General features: G+C 40.6%; 1 protein-coding gene across 7 annotated transcripts in view; it reads right to left on the bottom strand.

Annotated features, from left to right (window-relative positions):
* LOC107552066 (protocadherin gamma-C5-like) overlaps window positions 1-15,457 on the bottom strand; it is a 77,264-nt gene that overhangs the window by 28,552 nt on the left and 33,255 nt on the right. For 2 of the 7 annotated variants that reach the window (XM_016233875.1, XM_016233873.1), the window contains exon 1: window positions 4,775-7,395. The exons of 1 other annotated variant lie outside the window; for it this stretch is intronic. In XM_016233875.1, the coding sequence (XP_016089361.1) occupies window positions 4,775-7,282 (2,508 nt within the window). In that variant the 5' untranslated portion in view covers window positions 7,283-7,395. Of the gene's footprint in view, window positions 1-1,287; window positions 3,927-4,391; window positions 4,533-4,774; window positions 7,396-11,615; window positions 13,865-15,457 lie in introns of those variants that run through there. 4 more of the 7 variants (XM_016233878.1, XM_016233883.1, XM_016233877.1 and 1 more) reach the window with 4 other exon arrangements.

The raw sequence follows: 15,457 nt of genomic DNA on the forward strand, positions 1-15,457 counted from the left end.
TCACTCGTCGAGATATGTCCAGAAGGTAAGTAAAGCCGGGTTTTGGCTTCATACCTCCTGGATCATGCGGCCATAACACAGGCTTCTGCGGGAGCCTTTGTGATTATCAGGCCCCCGGCGCGTCACTGCAAAAAATTCTTGGATGTCCGGGCTGGGGTTACGCTTTCATGCTACCCTGACTGGTCTACCGTATCTGGGTCGCCTTGAGGGGTTTCCCCGATCACCAGGATATCCTCTTGAAGCATCGCCCCCCTTTCGAGCGTTAATCTTCTCTGAGGAGTTGGATTCCTCACTCCATGGGCTGTCCTCGTGGTAGTATTGAGCTATGCTCCCCTTTTATTAAAGGGTTACCTGGAATGAGCAACGTTATTCCTCTGAATTCGGAGTTCTCCTCTCACTTGAGAAGTTGAGTTCTCTGTTTCTCCAGAGCACCTGGAACCAGCAGCGTCAGGTGAATTAGGCCCTTCCTCTGCCTCCCTGATGAGCTGAGTGTTTGGCTAGATTGCAGTTGCTGACCCCTCTGATTTTATAATCATGTTGCAGGTCGAGCCCCCTCTCGTTGAGAGCTAGGTTTGTGCTCCCTCAGCCAAGGTAAACTACTGCTAGCCGTTCCAGCATTGGAACATGCTGTAGGTCGAGCCCCCTTCTCGACTGAGAATTAGGTGTGTTGCTCCCACAGCTAAGTAAATTATTGCTAGCTGTTCCAGCTTTGGAACATGCTGCAGGTCGAGCCCCCTTCTCGGATTGAGAACTGGGTGTGTTGCTCCCTCAGCTGAATAATTGCTAGCTGTTCCACCATTGGAACATGCTGTAGGTTGAGCTCCCTCTCGTTGAGAGCTGGATATTGCTCCCTCGGCTACAGATTTACTGCTAGCCACGCCAGCGTTATAGCCTTAGACGTAGCGTTTGGGGATACGCTATTTCTGCTCTTTCAGGGTGCCACGAGAACCCCTAGAACGGTATTCAAGTACATAAGTAACCTGAGACGTTTTCTGGTAACCTATACATATACACAAGTTACCTATACAAAGTTACAGTAAGTTTTATTAACTCAAAAATGATAAACTAATTTGCTTGAGAAATTTGAGGCAATCAGTTTCCACAGGTTTTCCAAGTAAGTTCAACTAATTACTTTTTACAGTGTGTATCAAAATTTAAAATTCCCTTTTAAATCAAGCTGCCCCGTCACGCACACAATCAGACACACACATTATCAAATATGTACACTCTCATGTGAAAATATTGAATTACGTTTATGCTGAATTAATGATTATTCTTTTTCCTCACCTGTTGGCTCTCGAACGTCCATGCGCTGTCTGGTAATGACGCGTCAAGCACGTTTAGTGTGTCTGTAAAGTTTGTGGTGCTGCTGGGCTTAACGAGGGTGAGATCACTGAATTCTGACATTGGAGAGAGATAGGAGCCGAATGACTGACTCTGAGACATCATGTCTCCTCCCAGAACCTCCACATACTTAATGGGCCCGTCAGTGTTGAGCTGGATCTGCAGGTTTCTGTTGGGGTTCTTGTATTCAGAGTTTGTCCGCCTGATACAGCAGCTTCTACTGCCTCGCGCACATTTCACCAGTAAGACAAAAAACGTCACCAAAGACAACAAGGACACGGAAGCCAAAGAGATGATCAGATATAATGTTATTTTGCCAGTTTTCTTGTTGGGCTCAATAGTTTTCTCTCTATAGTCTGAGATGGGCTCATGAAAGCCGTCCTCCATCAGTATATCCACTGTGACTGTGGTGGACTGGATAGGTTCTCCATTATCCTTTATTTCTATCAGCAGTCTCTGAGAGGAGTCGTCGTGCTCTGAAACAGCGCGTTTAGTCCTCACCTCTCCCGTATGTAAATTTACACTAAACAGAGACGCGTCCGTGGCCTCCGCGATCCTGTAGAACAGCCAGGCGTTATGACCTGAGTCCGCGTCCACTGCTGTTACCTTAGTAACGAGATGTCCTGCTTTAGCAGAACGGGGCATCTTCTGATGAGAGACAGACCCCATGGATGTGGACGGGTAAATAACAGCAGGTGCATTGTCGTTATGGTCCAGAATAAACACATGGACGGTTGCATTGCTGCTCAGAGGTGGAGAGCCATTATCTTTAGCCTGCACTACAATGCTGAACAGTTTAGTTTTCTCATAATCAAATGTGCTCATGCTGTAAATAGTACCATTCTCAGAGTTGATATAAAAATAAGATGATGCTGGAAATTTATTTGAACTTAAATCCAGAACTGAATATGTGAGTATAGCATTTTTGTCTCGGTCAATATCAGTCGCAGACACAGAAAACAACGAAAGACCTGCCAGATTATTTTCGTTTATGTAAACGTTATATGAGGACTGTGAGAACACTGGAGGGTTGTCATTCACGTCAAGTACCTTAACATTTACCGTCTTTTTTGTTTTTAAAGGTGGAACACCGGAGTCAATGGCCAGTATTTCTACATTATATTCAGAATGAACCTCACGGTCTAATAATGAGTCAGTTATCAACGAATAGTGGTTATCAAAAGATGGCTTCAGTTTAAAGGGAACATCCGGAGAGACAGTTAGCTCGATTTTTCCATTATTACCGGAGTCCAAATCTTTGACGTTAATCAAAGCCACCACAGTTCCCACTGTTGCATTTTCAGGCACAGGGCTCGGTAAAGATGTCAGTATAATCTCTGGAGGATTGTCATTCTCATCTATGATATCTATTTGAACCGACGACTGTCCCTCGAGCTCTGGATTCCCTTTATCTTTAGCACAAACATCAAACGTATATGACTTTTTAGTCTCGTAATCTAGCTTTCCAAATACTGTTATTTCGCCTCTTTCAGCGTTCACTCTAAACACGCTCCTTACAAACTCGGGGGTGTGTGCACCAAATAAATACTGTATTTTACCATTAGGACCGTCATCCATATCTGTTGCTTTTATTTTGAGCACACTTGAACCAACAACGGCGCTTTCCAGAACAGATGCTTTGTATGCAGCAACTTCAAATTTGGGTTCGTTGTCATTAAAATCCTGAACAGATATTTGCAATACAGACGTGCCAGATTTGACTGGATTACCGCCATCTAGAGCTGTCACTATAAGATGGTGCATTGCCTGTTTCTCCCTGTCTAGAGGTTTATCAAGCACTAGTTCTGGTATTTGAACACCGTTTTTGTTCGTTTTTAAATTTAGACGGAAAAAAATGTTATTACTTAATGAATATGACTTCAGGCTATTAGTTCCAACATCGATGTCCTCGGCACTTTCAAGGGTAAATCGTGCCCCTGGAGCAGTTAATTCAGAAATGTTTAATATTCCCTCTTTACTGTGGAAGCTTGGCGCATTGTCATTTATATCTTGTATATCTATCTCAACTTTATGTAACTGTAACGGATTCTCAATAACGATCTGCAGTGGCATTAGACAACTGGCGCTTTGTCCACAGAGCGTCTCTCTGTCTATTCTGCCATTAACTACCAGATCACCCTTCCCTGAATCCACACTAAAATACTGTCTATTCGACTCAGATGCTATTCGTAACTTACGCTCGGCGATATCTGAGATGTCAAAACCAAGATCCTTCGCGATATTCCCAACGATAGATCCTTCCTTTAACTCTTCAGGTATTGTGTAGCGAATCTGAGCTCCATTTGTATTCCACAATAGAGAGAAAGCTAACAGCAGAAGCGCTGCCCATTTCCACCCTCCGATCCTCCTCATTTCTCTGCCGCGTTTGTTATCCCCATTTACAAATCTTCATTTTACATCTTTAGAAAAACCGAATGTTATTTTCCATTTTCACATAAACGTGTACTCAGCCCATTCTCGTTGTGTGGATCAGCCTCATAAAGCGTTCATGCTTCCTCTCGCTCTACAGCTTTCATCATTGTACTCCTCCTCTGGCTGGGGGAGGGAGTAGATCCCTTTGTACGGTCTGAAGCAGGATTGGTACAGAGCTCAACGCTCACTCATCCAATAGATGCTTTGCTATTTCTTAAAGGCATAACCAGCCCTCTGTTGTTTGTGTTACGGCATCTAGTGGACAACTATGCTCTAAAATATGCTACGTAGTTAGTCTGAGACTTATTTCCCGTCTGCTTAGACGGGAAAATGCTTCTGCATGCAAAACAACCTAAAAGTAACATGGTATTAGCATTTGAGCATTGAGGTATATGAACAAGTGTAATTTAGTTTCTCAGTAAGGGAATTATTAGAACATATTTTTTTAATGTGTTATGTAAACTTTTGGCATTAACAGTTTAGATCTCAATTTCTGTGATGAGGAAATACAGTTTCCCACAAAAAATATTTTTGTTAATTACTGTATTATTATTATTATTATTATTACTGTTATTTATTTATTTACCAGCCAAACAATGCCTACCGAACCAGCACGTGTAAAGTAGCACCTAAAATGTACAACGTCACATCGTTACGGGAGCTGTCCAGTCCAAAGTGCTGAATGCAGTACAAAATTATCGCCATTATCTCCGGGAGTTTATTTCGACATCATAAATATGGTGGGAGGAAAAACACTACAGAAAAAGAAAATTAAACAGCTTAATATTAATAAAATATTAAATCAATTTAATGTCATTGCTCAGAAGCTATCTTTAAGTCAAGTTACCCTGTATGTCTCACACACACACACACACACACACACACACACACACATTTAAGCATGTCCACCATAATGTGTGTATCTTAAATTATGTTTTCAAATCGCATACAAGTGTGTACTGATGCTGAGTTAATGAACCATTATTCTGTTTCTCACCTGTTGGCTCTCAAACGTCCACGCGCTGTCTGGTAATGACGCGTCAAGCACGTTTAGTGTGTCTGTAAAGTTTGTGGTGCTGCTGGGCTTAACGAGGGTGAGATCACTGAATTCTGACATTGGAGAGAGATAGGAGCCAAAGGACTGACTCTGAGACATCATGTCTCCTCCCAGAACCTCCACATACTTAATGGGCCCGTCAGTGTTGAGCTGGATCTGCAGGTTTCTGTTGGGGTTCTTGTATTCAGAGTTTGTCCTCCTGATACAGCAGCTTATACTGCCTCGTGCACATTTCACCAGTAAGATGAAAAACGTCAATAGACAGAACAACGACACGGAAGCCAAAGAGATTATAAGATATAAAGTAATCTTGCCAGTTTTCTTGTTGGGCTCGATCGTTTTCTCTCTATAGTCTGAGATGGGCTCATGAAAGCCGTCCTCTATCAGTATATCCACTGTGACTGTGGTGGACTGGATCGGTTCTCCATTATCCTTTATTTCTATCAGCAGTCTCTGAGAGGAGTCGTCGTGCTCTGAAACAGCGCGTTTAGTCCTCACCTCTCCCGTATGTAAATTTACACTGAACAGAGACGCGTCCGTGGCCTCCGCGAGCCTGTAGAACAGCCAGGCGTTATGACCCGAGTCCGCGTCCACTGCTGTTACCTTAGTAACGAGATGTCCTGCTTTAGCAGAACGGGGCATCTTCTGATGAGAGACAGACCCCATGGATGTGGACGGGTAAATTACAGCAGGTACATTATCGTTATGGTCCAGAATAAACACATGAACAGTTGCATTGCTGCTCAGAGGTGGAGAGCCATGATCTTTAGCCTGCACTACAATGCTGAACAGTTTCGTTTTTTCATAATCAAAAGAGCTCATGCTGTAAATAGTTCCGTTTTCAGAGTTGATATAAAAATAAGATGATGCTGGAAGTTGATTTGAAGTTAAATCGAGGATTGAATAACTCAGTTTTGCGTTCTTGTCTTGGTCAATATCAGATGCAGATACAGAAAACAATGAAGCACCTGGCGGGCTATTTTCCTTTATGTACACTGTATACGAGGGCTGTGAGAATACTGGAGGGTTGTCATTCACATCAAGTATTTTTACATTTACCGTTTTTGTAGATTTTAAAGATGGTCCACCAGAGTCTGTAGCTACTAATTTTATGTAATATTCTGCAATAGCTTCACGGTCCAAAAGTGAGCCAGTCACCAAAGAATAGTGATTGTCAAATGCTGGTTTTAGTTTAAAAGGAAAACGAGTGGAGATGGTAAGATTTATTTTGCCATTATCACCCGAGTCCAAGTCTTTGACGTTGATTAAAGCAACGACTGTACCGACTGATGCATTTTCTGACACAGGGCTAGGTAAAGATGTCAAAATAATTTCAGGAATATTGTCATTCTCATCAATGATGTGCAGCATCACTGAAGAATGGCCCTCCTGCTCTGGGCTCCCTTTGTCTTTAGCGCAGACATCAAACGTGTATAATTTTGTTAACTCATAATCAAGTTTTCCAATCACTGTGATTTCTCCGGTTTCAGCGTTGATATTAAAAGATTTCTTCACGTTATCTGGTGTACGCGCACCGAAAAAATACTGTATTTCGCCGTTTAGACCTTCATCTAAATCAGTGGCTTTTACGGTTAAGACGCTTGAACCAAATGTTGTACTCTCCTGCACAGATGCTTTATATTGCGATTGTTCAAATTTCGGCTCGTTGTCATTAGTATCTTGAACGATTACTTGTATCATAATAGCTCCAGATTTTACAGGATCGCCACCGTCTAATGCTGTTAAAATGAGCTTATGTACAGATTGTTTCTCTCGATCGAGTGGTTTATCAACTATCAGTTCTGGTACTTTCTTACCATCTTCAAGTGTTTTCACATTTAAACGGAAAAAGGCGTTATTACTCAAAGCGTAGGATTTTAGACTATTGCTACCGACATCTAAATCCTCGGCACTTTCAAATGGAAACTTTGCGCCCACTGCTACTGATTCAGCTATTTTCAAAATGCTGTCTTTTGTGTGAAAATTCGGTGCATTATCATTTATATCTTGTATTTCTATATTAACACGATATAACTGCAGTGGATTCTCTGTAACCAGTTGTAATGGCATCAGACAACTGGCGCTTTGTCCACAGAGCGCCTCTCTGTCTATTCTACCATTGACTATCAGCTCACCGTTCCTTGTATCCACACTGAAATACTGCGTACTAGAATCAGAGGCTATCCGTAACTTACGATCAGCGATGTCAGAAATCTCTAGACCAATGTCCCTTGCAATGTTTCCAACAACAGATCCTTCCTTTAGTTCCTCTGGTATAGTGTATCGAATTTGTGCTCCAACTGTATTCCATAATAGAGAGAAAACAAGCAGCCAAAGCGCTGCCTGTTTCCACACTCGAATGCGTCTCATTTCCACAGTAATTTGAACGTTTCCATCAATGAGTGCTTCGCATATATCCAGACAAAACCCTAATTTTTCTTCTTTCATTAAAATCGCAAATTCGTTTGGATCGAGGGGTCGGTTTTGTGGTGATCAGCGTCATAACCGCGAGTCTATTCTCCTTCTCTACAGCTCATATCACTCATTGAAGCCCTTTCCTGCTAAGGGAGGGAGTAGATCCCTTTGTATAGTCTTGCACCTCATTGGCGCTGAGCTCAGTGCCCTGCTGCCCAATAGAGGACAAGGTCTCTCTTAAAGGCGAGCATGCACCTTTTTGTTGAAAATGATGTATGCTGTTAGTTCTGCATTGTCACAAGAAAAGGAAAATTATATATATATATAATGTGTGTGTGTGAGTGTAAATATATATATGTGTGTGTGTGTGCACGCGTGTATACTGAATATTGAATTGAATTTCTTAGAAATGTATTTATTTTTTTTACATAAAAAAACATCTGTTACTCTTTTTCTATAGAAATGATAGTCATGCATCCACAAAATGGAGCTTGGAATCTAAAAAAAAAAAAAAAGGCAAACTAAATCGATTATCTCCTCCAAATTTACTAGCTGCGGTCACTAATGACCAATACGAATCTCAAATCTTAACAACTCCTTAGTAAGTAAATTGCATTCTGTTTGAGCAAACAATTAACGCTGTCCACAGTTGTGGTTCTGAACTTTGCTTAATGAACTGTTCTCATCGCCTTTTAGCCCACATAAAGACACGCACGCTCAAAAACACAAAGCTGCATCTGTAGAATAAAAAAAATAAAATAAAAAAATTATATATATAAAGTTTGTGGTGCTGCTGGGCTTAACGAGGGTGAGATCACTGAATTCTGACATTGGAGAGAGATAGGAGCCGAAGGACTGACTCTGAGACATCATGTCTCCTCCCAGAACCTCCACATACTTAATGGGCCCGTCAGTGTTGAGCTGAATCTGCAGGTTTCTTTTGGGCTTCTTGTATTCAGAATCGGTTCGACTGACACAGCAGCTTGAACTTCCGATGCTGCTTCTAACGCATTTCACAATCAACGTGAACAATGTCAAAACAGATAAAAGTGACACTGTTCCCAACGAAATTATCAAATATAAAGTTATTTTCCCGTTTTTCTTGTTGCTGTTTTCTGTAGTTGTCATACTATAATCCGAGATTGTCTCATGAACGCCTTCCTCTATCAGTATATCCACTGTGACTGTGGTGGACTGGATCGGTTCTCCATTATCCTTTATTTCTATCAGCAGTTTCTGAGAGGAGTCGTCGTGCTCTGAAACAGCGCGTTTAGTCCTCACCTCTCCCGTATGTAAATTGACACTAAACAGAGACGCGTCCGTGGCCTCCGCGAGCCTGTAGAACAGCCAGGCGTTATGACCCGAGTCCGCGTCCACTGCTGTTACCTTAGTAACGAGATGTCCTGGTTTTGCAGAACGGGGCATCCTCTGATGGGAGACAGACCCCATGGATGTGGACGGGTAAATAACAGCAGGTGCATTATCGTTCCGGTCCGAAATAAACACATGAACAGTTGCGTTGCTGCTCATGTGAGGAGAGCCATGATCTTTAGCAAGCACGATGATGTGAAACACCTTCATTTTCTCATAGTCGAATGAGTGCATGCTAAATATACTACCATTTTCAGAGTTTATATAAACATATGAAGAGACGGGTACGCCTTGAGTATTAGTATCGAGAACTGAATAGACAATTTTTGCATTTTCTCCTGTATCTAGATCTGATGCTGTTACTGATGATAAAATTGATCCTGGAGCGGTGTTTTCTTTAATATAAACTGAGTATACACGTTCAGAAAACACAGGAGGGTTATCATTGACATCTAGTATACTAACTGTAATGAGTTTGCTAGATACCAGTGGAGGTGATCCAGAGTCTGATGCTTTGAGCTCAATGTCATATCTAGGAAACTCTTCTCGGTCTAATTGTGAATCTGTCACCAGCGCGTAATGGTTTGAAAACGTTGGCTTTAATTTAAAAGGAGTGCCCGGTGACATGGTAAGTGTAACGTTTCCATTCACGCCTGAATCCAAATCTTTAACATTTATTAAGGCTACCATAGTCCCAGCGGGCGCATCTTCTCGCACAGGTTTGGGTGAGGAGGTGATGATGATCTCAGGTGCATTATCATTCACGTCTAAAACAGTCACTTGGATTCTACAATGTCCCTCCATTGCAAGTGAGCCTTTGTCTCTAGCACGAATGTCAATTTTATATGAGTTGCTGGTTTCATAATCAAGTTGCTTGGAAACGACTAACTCACCTGTCACAGGATTAATAGCAAACACATTTTGAATTATTTCAGGTGTATGTGCCGCAAATGAATACTCAACCTCACCGTTTATACCATCATCCAAGTCAATAGCTTTTACAATAAGTATCATTGTATCCGGGGCTGTGCTCTCCATCACTTTAACCTCATATATCTCGTGTTCAAATACGGGAGCATTATCATTTGCATCAAGAATTTTTACAGATATCTGTGTGGTTCCTGACCTCGCTGGATCACCCCCATCAATACCTGTCAAAATTAGATGGTGCACAGACTGTTTTTCTCTGTCGACAGCTTTCTCTAAAACTATTTCTGGGACTTTTGTTCCATCCTTATCGGTTTTAATGTTCATAGCGAAATGTTCATTTTTATTAAGTGCATATGTGCGCAAGGAGTTCGTTCCAGCGTCAGGATCTTGAGCAGGTTCCAAACGAAATCTTGCTCCAATTAATGTTAACTCTGGCACCTCAATTGTGTTTATTTCCGACAAGAATATTGGAGAGTTGTCGTTAATATCTTGTATGGCCACCTCGACACGATAAAACTGGAGTGGATCCTCGATAATGACTTGCACTGGTAACACACAACTCGCGCTTTGTCCGCACAGGGTTTCTCTGTCTATTACTTCATTCACAAGCAGCTCGCCGTTCCGCAAATTCAGGCTGAAATATTGCTTACCAGACTCAGATGCTATCCGTAATTTACGATTAGTTATTTCAGATACATCCAAACCGAGATCTTTAGCTACATTTCCAACAACAGATCCTTCCTTCAGCTCCTCCGGTATTGTATAACGAAGCTGCGCCTCTGTATCTCTCCACAAAACAGCGAAACACAACAGCCACAGCGCCCGCCAGAGCAAAAATCTTTGTATTTGAGTCCTCATTTCCAAACACGACAAATGATTGTTAATTCCAATATCCTGACATTCATTTTACGACTATAAGCCTTCATGAAAATAACGTAACATTTTAAAATGTATAGAAATGCATATTATATTCCGTTGTTTAATACATTGCAGCGAGTGCAGTGCATTTTGTCTCAGGTCTGTGCGTAATGGTTCTCATTATTATGTCGGTGGAGGGAGTGGATCCCTTTGTGCAGTGCAGTCCTGTTATTGGACGAGCGCTCTCCAGTCACAACATGAATCAATCTTAAAGAGGCAGAGCACAGCCAAGCTCAACACCTATGCAGAATATATACAGTTGTTTCATAGCTCACTTTACATTAAAACAACCATTGTTTTTCAACAATCAATATATGTTTATTTTTTTGCATTTATTTATTTCTAATTCCAATTAAAAACCATGTGTTTACTCCAAAAATTCTAAAAACATTAACATGCCCACAAACCTTACATTAACAAATATACACAAAATTCGATATTCAACACAATACAATGTCACTAATCACTATTTTCCTGAGACAATTTAGATAAATTCATCTGTTTCAGCTGACTAAATCTCACACATATTCTATACAAATATGATATTCGGATCAAATGACGAAACGAAGAGTGTATCCATTCATTAAAGTATCAAGTATCAGCGTAGAGATCGGTATGAATGTTTGATCACCAGCTTCCATGATCAAAACATTGCATTTTTATAAAAGCTATTACTACTGCAAAGCTCTAGCCCTTTTAATGTAAATGTAGTGTTACTTTGATTGATTATGAAAGTTGTAATGTGGATAGAGTAATTAATGTCACCTACGTATGACATTAGTAGTGCCAACTGTAAAATTCAAAATAATATTATTATGCAAAATAATAATATATAAAAAATATTATACAAAATTTCACGCGCTCACCTGTTGGCTCTCAAACGTCCACGCGCTGTCTGGTAATGACGCGTCAAGCACGTTTAGTGTGTCTGTAAAGTTTGTGGTGCTGCTGGGTTTAACGAGGGTGAGATCACTGAATTCTGACATTGGAGAGAGATAGGAGCCGAAGGACTGACTCTGAGACATCATGTCTCCTCCCAGAACCTCCACATACTTAATGGGCCCGTCAGTGTTGAGCTGGATCTGCAGGTTTCTGTTGGGGTTCTTGTATTCAGAGTTTGTCCTCCTGATACAGCAGCTTATACTGCCTCGCGCACATTTCACCAGTAAGATGAAAAACGTCACCAAAGACAACAAGGACACTGAAGCCAAAGAGATGATCAGATATAAAGTAATTTTGCCAGTTTTCTTGTTGGGCTCGATAGTTTTCTCTCTATAGTCTGAGATGGGCTCATGAAAGCTGTCCTCTATCAGTATATCCACTGTGACTGTGGTGGACTGGATCGGTTCTCCATTATCCTTTATTTCTATCAGCAGTTTCTGGGAGGAGTCGTCGTGCTCTGAAACAGCGCGTTTAGTCCTCACCTCTCCCGTATGTAAATTGACACTGAACAGAGACGCGTCCGTGGCCTCCGCGAGCCTGTAGAACAGCCAGGCGTTATGACCCGAGTCCGCGTCCACTGCTGTTACCTTAGTAACGAGATGTCCTGCTTTTGCAGAACGGGGCATCTTCTGATGAGAGACAGACCCCATGGATGTGGACGGGTAAATAACAGCAGGTGCATTGTCGTTCCGGTCCGAAATAAACACATGAACGGCGGCGTTGCTGCTTAGAGAAGGAGAGCCATGATCTTTAGCTTCAACGAGGATCTGAAACACTTTGATTTTCTCGTAGTCAAATGACTGCATACTAAATATACTTCCGTTTTCTGAGTTTATATAGATATAAGAAGATACAGAAACGTCCTGAACCTTAGAGTCCAAAATGGAGTAGGAGATTTTGGCATTTTCGCCTAAGTCTGGGTCATGGGCGGAGACTGAGCACAATATTGAGTCATGAGCGCTGTTTTCTTTAGCGTAAACCGTGTAAGACTTCTCAGCGAACATTGGAGGATTGTCATTTACGTCTGAGATTCCGATTGTGACTGTTTTTCCACTAGATAGCGGTGGTGAACCGGCATCAACTGCTTTCAATTCAATTTTATGTTCAGAATAAGTCTCTCTGTCTAAAGGACCGTTGGTAAGTAGTACGTAATGATTGGAAACTGTAGGGTTTAATCTAAACGGTGTTCCAGGGGCCAACGTAAGTTTAACTTTACCGTTCTCTCCTAAATCTGCATCTTTTGTACTAATTAAAGAAACGACAGTGCCATTTGAGGAGTTCTCAGGAATCGGACTTGAGAGGGAAGTAATAATTATATCAGGTGCGTTGTCATTTACATCATTAACTTTTATCTTTACACTGCAGTGGCCCTCCATTTGAGGATTTCCTTTGTCCTTTGCAACTATATCAAATTTATGTAGGCTTGCTTTTTCATGATCCAGCTGTCCTTTAACTGTGATGACACCAGTTTGTCGATTAATATTAAACAATGCTGTATCTGATGTTTGGTCTGCAAAGAAATATTCGATCTCTCCATTTAACCCTTCGTCTAAATCTATAGCCTTGACTCTTGTAATTTCTTTATGACTCGATTCGTTTTCATCAACAACAGTTTCGTAAAATGGTTTCTCGAATTCAGGAGCGTTGTCATTATTATCCAAAACGACAACAGTGATCTCACATGTGCCCGTGCGCACTGGATTTCCTCCGTCAGCTGATGTCAATATTAACTTATGAACAGCCTGTTTTTCTCGATCAAGAGGTTGTTTTAGTACCAATTCTGGAATTTTGACTGCATCTTGAGTTTTCACGTTCAAAACAAAATTTTCATTATTGCTCAGACTGTATGATTTTAAAGAATTGGACTGTACATCTGAGTCAATAGCGCTCTCTAAGAGAAATTTTGCTCCTGAATTAATAGACTCTGGAATATTTAATATACGCTCATTAGATTTAAAATTGGGCGTGTTGTCGTTAATATCTTGTACTTCAATCTCAACCCGATGCATCTGCAGAGGATTCTCTAAAACGACTTGAAGAGGCAAAACACACGGGACATTGTATCCACATAAACCCTCTCTATCAATTCTCTCATTCACAATAAGATCACCCTTTTCCACATCCACGGCGAAATACTGCTTACCAGTCTCAGTTGCTATTTGTAGTTTACGATCTATAATCTTAGATAAATCCAAACCGAGGTCTTTAGCGATATTTCCGACCACAGATCCTTCTCTTAGCTCTTCTGGAATTGTGTATCGAATCTGCGCCTCTATTGTACTCCAAGGAAGAATAAAGACACAGCACCACCAAATTCTCTTCAAAACGAATAGACATTCCATCATCTCCGGCTCCAAGCTTTTGACGATTTATCAACGTTTTCTCAAGATTTCAAAATATTCAAAATGACATAATCCCAGAAAGTATATTGATTGCATATTCCTATTAAGTGTAAGAGGTCCTTTTTGATAGAAATGAGTATTTCATGCGTTCGCTATGCTCAGAGCTCAGAAAGATGCCACAGCAGTGGGAGGGAGTGGATCTCTTTGTTTAAGTCTGTACCTCATTGGTCGACTATACATTTATCTTCAACCAATCAAATTCTTAAAATATCTTAAAGGGCTAGTACGAGTAAGGCAAGTCAAAGTGATTTAGAGTGATTCAGAGCCACTACATGTCTAAAAATAAGAGATTAAAATATAAATAATAATAATAATAATAATAATATATATATTTTTTAATTAATACATATATTGTTTTTATCTATGATGATGATGATTATCTTCTACTATCCTCTATCGTGTGTGTGTGTGTGTCTATTGTGTGTGCGCTTCTATCATCTAAAACAGAACTGCTTTAAAAATAATATGAGCGTGTGCCATCATGTGGCGACAGGGATAAGCGCAGGAGTACCGACGTTTGAGCAGGTGCGTGCATTGCTTTGTGTGGAGGTTATTAATGAAAGCGCATAATGATTCTACATTTTAATAAGATCAACTGCCATTTTTAGAAATATTAACGTTTTGTTATAATTATCGTCTTTAAAAGTAAAATAATTACATTAACATTCATATTAGTGGTTCAAATGCTCTTTATCCGTGCATTACTGCATGATCCTCTTGCAACAAAGGACTCAACCATGAGCAGGGGGAGACCGCAAGCAGCCAGAGTGAAGTGAGCGTTTCAGCACCACTTGAGTGGACAGCGCCACACAGGCGGGCTATTCCTGCAGCTGCACTTGTATGCTCAGACAAAGTAACCACTATGTCCATGCTTTCCATACATGGAAAGCTGTTTGTATTTTTACCTTCGCAAAATACTTACGTCAGCATGAGGTCCATTGAAAAATATTTTTTACGTCGACTGGGATCATCAGAAGAAATTGATGTTTGAATAAACATCCAGAATAAAGCTGTTTACTTACCGGTTTTTTTTTTCGTTGTAACCGCATCAGTTTAGCTACAAAAATATTTTTCCTCTGTTATTGCGTTTTTTGCACTGACAGTGTGCCAGACACTGGACTTTGTACTGTGAGTGTTGTTCATGTGTTGCATTTGGAATCAAAATGGCAATACACATCTGGCTAACATATTAGGCAAACACATTAGGGTACAACAGGGCTAAAAGCCCCCTTTCAATGAATATGACAGTTATATTATTACTCTTTATTTAATTTTAACTGACAGTGTAATTCAAAATACAGTAAATATAAAGACAGCTAGACAGGTCTTTCACCTATCATTGTAGATAAAGGCCCCCCATCCTGTGCATAAGGCCCCAGGGCAGACTATATTGATAATGGGGCAGTAGTGATAAATAAAAGTGTGTCACAATATGCAACTATATTTGATATTGCAATACAATATTTATGTAATAAAATGTAATATTGAATTACACTGAACAGCTAAAAATCATAACATATCTTTTGTCTAAAATATTTAACATAATTTCAGGGATTTTCGTTAGCTGCACAAAGTTTTTTGGCAGTGCGTATAGTAACAAACAAGTGTTGATGTTGTTGTTTATCATTTAGAGAGAAATATCAAA

The sequence above is a fragment of the Sinocyclocheilus grahami genome, unplaced genomic scaffold (assembly GCF_001515645.1).
Source record: "Sinocyclocheilus grahami isolate Dianchi unplaced genomic scaffold, SAMN03320097.WGS_v1.1 scaffold440.1, whole genome shotgun sequence".
Lineage (NCBI taxonomy): Eukaryota > Metazoa > Chordata > Actinopteri > Cypriniformes > Cyprinidae > Sinocyclocheilus > Sinocyclocheilus grahami.